Source organism: Sorghum bicolor, chromosome 9 (assembly GCF_000003195.3).
Source record: "Sorghum bicolor cultivar BTx623 chromosome 9, Sorghum_bicolor_NCBIv3, whole genome shotgun sequence".
Classification (NCBI taxonomy): domain Eukaryota; kingdom Viridiplantae; phylum Streptophyta; class Magnoliopsida; order Poales; family Poaceae; genus Sorghum; species Sorghum bicolor.
In genome coordinates, this window is record NC_012878.2 from 8,808,511 (window position 1) to 8,811,124 (window position 2,614).

A 2,614-nucleotide genomic window follows, 5' to 3' on the forward strand; every position below is an offset into this window, starting at 1 on the left:
CATGGTCAGGGCAAATGAGGAGGAATATGTCCCCTCAACTTACATCGCATCAATCAAGCCAAGGATGAAAATGTTTCCTTGCTTCATTACGCAAGTAATCCGCTGCTGCCACATGTTAATTCATACTTGAAGTGGAACTTTCAGATGTTTCACCCAAATCTCATCCTATCTCGCTGAAAACGACAGGCCTGATGATTCATCAAACAACACCACTGTTACATCTCCTGACCTCTGCAGCCCGGTAGGTCCGTAGGTGTACCATGTGTATATGCTAGTGATCAGTCTTTGTCAGGGAGAGATGACAAACCAAGGAGAACAATGATTGATAGATCTTTATATGTCAGTACAGAACTGGTAACAGTCACAAGAACATGTAGAACTAATTTTGATAGCTCGCAAATTGGGTTCATGCATGCATTCAGGGAAGCTAAGGTATTCTACAAGAAGGGTGACATGATCATGTTTGTGTGCAGTGGAGGTCATTCTGCCTGTCCTTGTCAGTGATCACTGCAAGTGCAAACTGAATATTGTAGGCTCATCTTTCACCTTTTCCACGCTCTGAAATATGACGGGAAACTACTTTGCCATCCCTTTGTGTCAACATAAAGCTAAGATGATAAGAGAAATATGATAACAAGATACATAATTTATTGCTTCTCTTTGCTTTGTTCTTTTTTTTTCAGCCGGCGTGATTGATCATGCTAGGAAATTACAGTATAGCTTCCTGCTGCTTCTGTTTCCTTATCTCCTAGACGCCAGTTTCCGATTCCCATCCTTCTTTTTGATGAGAACCGAGGATAGAAGAAGATCAGGTAACTCTGATAGTTCCAAAAAGAGGCGTTCCCCGGGAGGCACCACCAGGCTGTTCAGATAACCGGGATGTCGACATCTTCAGCTCCAGATCAGGCATCTGGAGTTGTGCCTGATGCGGCTTTGCCATCAGGTAGAGGGAAGATGGGTTCTGTGTCTGTGATGCATCACTACTACCACTACCACTACCAGCACACTGTGATGCGCTGCTCATCATCAGGTTCAGGCATGGTGGCAGCGGCACAGCTCCCTTCGTCGTCCTTGCGTCGACGGCCACCGGCGACAGGCTGGGGAATTGCAGCTCGGATACTGATGCTGTCCTGCGGAGTGCTGCCTTGTTGGCACCTTCATCCTGCAGAGTGTGTTGATAACAGGTAAAGACACGGCCGTGGAACAAAAGGTGAACTGATCGTAGAATTCGTCAGATCAGTTACCGCATCAAAGAGGCTGGACCTCCTCTTCTTTTGAGTGAGGCTGTTCTGCCTCAGGAAGTACTTCTGAGCATGGCTGGCCACCTGCGTCGGTGTCCGTGTCGTGACAAAGTGTCGGGAAATGCCTCGCCAATCGCCCCTCCCAAGCTTGTCTAGGCCGGCAAGGAACATCCGGTGCTCTTCCTCGGTCCATGGAACTCCTGAGACACTTGTTTCGATTATTCAGAAGTTACAAAAGAATACAAGGACGTCCTGAAATGTGAAACAGCTCTGAGGCATGCTGATCATTCAGGACATAACTATTCGTTAGTTGCTACAAACTGGCTGCGAAAATATTTCGTCGTTAATCACTTGACAATTTCTCAATTCGACCAAGAGTTTATCGTTCTGCAGAAAACGTACAGTCCAAACATGCATAAATTGTGGTATTCAGAAACTATGACAAGTAACTGAAATTCACAGCTTCGGAACAACATTCAGGGTCAAACTAAATTCAATCGAACTGTGGAGATAAAGAAACTCTGAAACAGAGCTACAAAATAACAAAATTAACTGAAGTAAGCACATTAGTTTGTTCACAACCTCACCTTTCTTCCTGTCCTGAACCCTGACCACGAGGCCATCCGACACGTACCCTCCGGTGATCCTCTGGGAGCTCTCCTCTATCGAGGCAAGCGAAGACGAAGACGATGACACAGAAGGCGACAAGCTTGACGAAGCAGCAGCAGCTCCATAGCAGGCAATAGGTGACAGGCACTCCATGCTGAGGCACTTCTTGAGAGGAGAGGAGCCTACCTGCAGCTGCACCCCAAACAGCCTCAAGCTACCACAGCTAGTAGTAGTACTAGTGCTGTTGATGCTAATGCTGGTCACTTGGCATCTGTGACCACTGCAAGTTCTGGAGTTGTGGCCATTGTTTCCACAACTTGAGCACTTCCTAGCCATGCTCAATTGTGATGGCTGGAACAAGGGGCACAAGAAGTTGCGGTGTAGTAGTTGGAGTCAGCCAAGAAAGAGAGAACTTCTGTCCAACTAGACAAGATGGAGTAAGATGGTGTAGCTAGAGGTTTAATAGAGGGTGCAGAATGTATTGGGAAATTACTAAACAGTCCTGTATCATAGAAGGGGACAAGTATGACAATCCTGTTTTTTATGGTTGTGGTATTCAGAATCCGCAGGTATCTGTCGAGTCTCTGCCACTACTATACTTGCCGTCACTTTCAGTACACAGCTTATAAGTTCGCAAAATTTTTCAAGATTCCCCGTCACATCGAATCTTGCGGCACATGCATGGAGCATTAAATATACATGAAAACAAAAACTATTTGCACAGTTTATCTGTAAACCGCGAGATGAATCTTTTGAGCCTATTT

General features: G+C 45.8%; 1 protein-coding gene across 1 annotated transcript; it reads right to left on the bottom strand.

Annotated features, from left to right (window-relative positions):
• LOC8065907 (transcription factor MYBS3) lies at positions 312–2,301 on the bottom strand. The gene is made up of 3 exons (XM_002440712.2): positions 1,829–2,301; positions 1,245–1,441; positions 312–1,162 (listed from the first exon to the last, which is right to left on the bottom strand). Exons 1-3 carry the CDS (start codon positions 2,184–2,186, stop codon positions 809–811), a joined length of 909 nt encoding a protein of 302 aa, XP_002440757.1. The 5' UTR covers positions 2,187–2,301; the 3' UTR covers positions 312–808.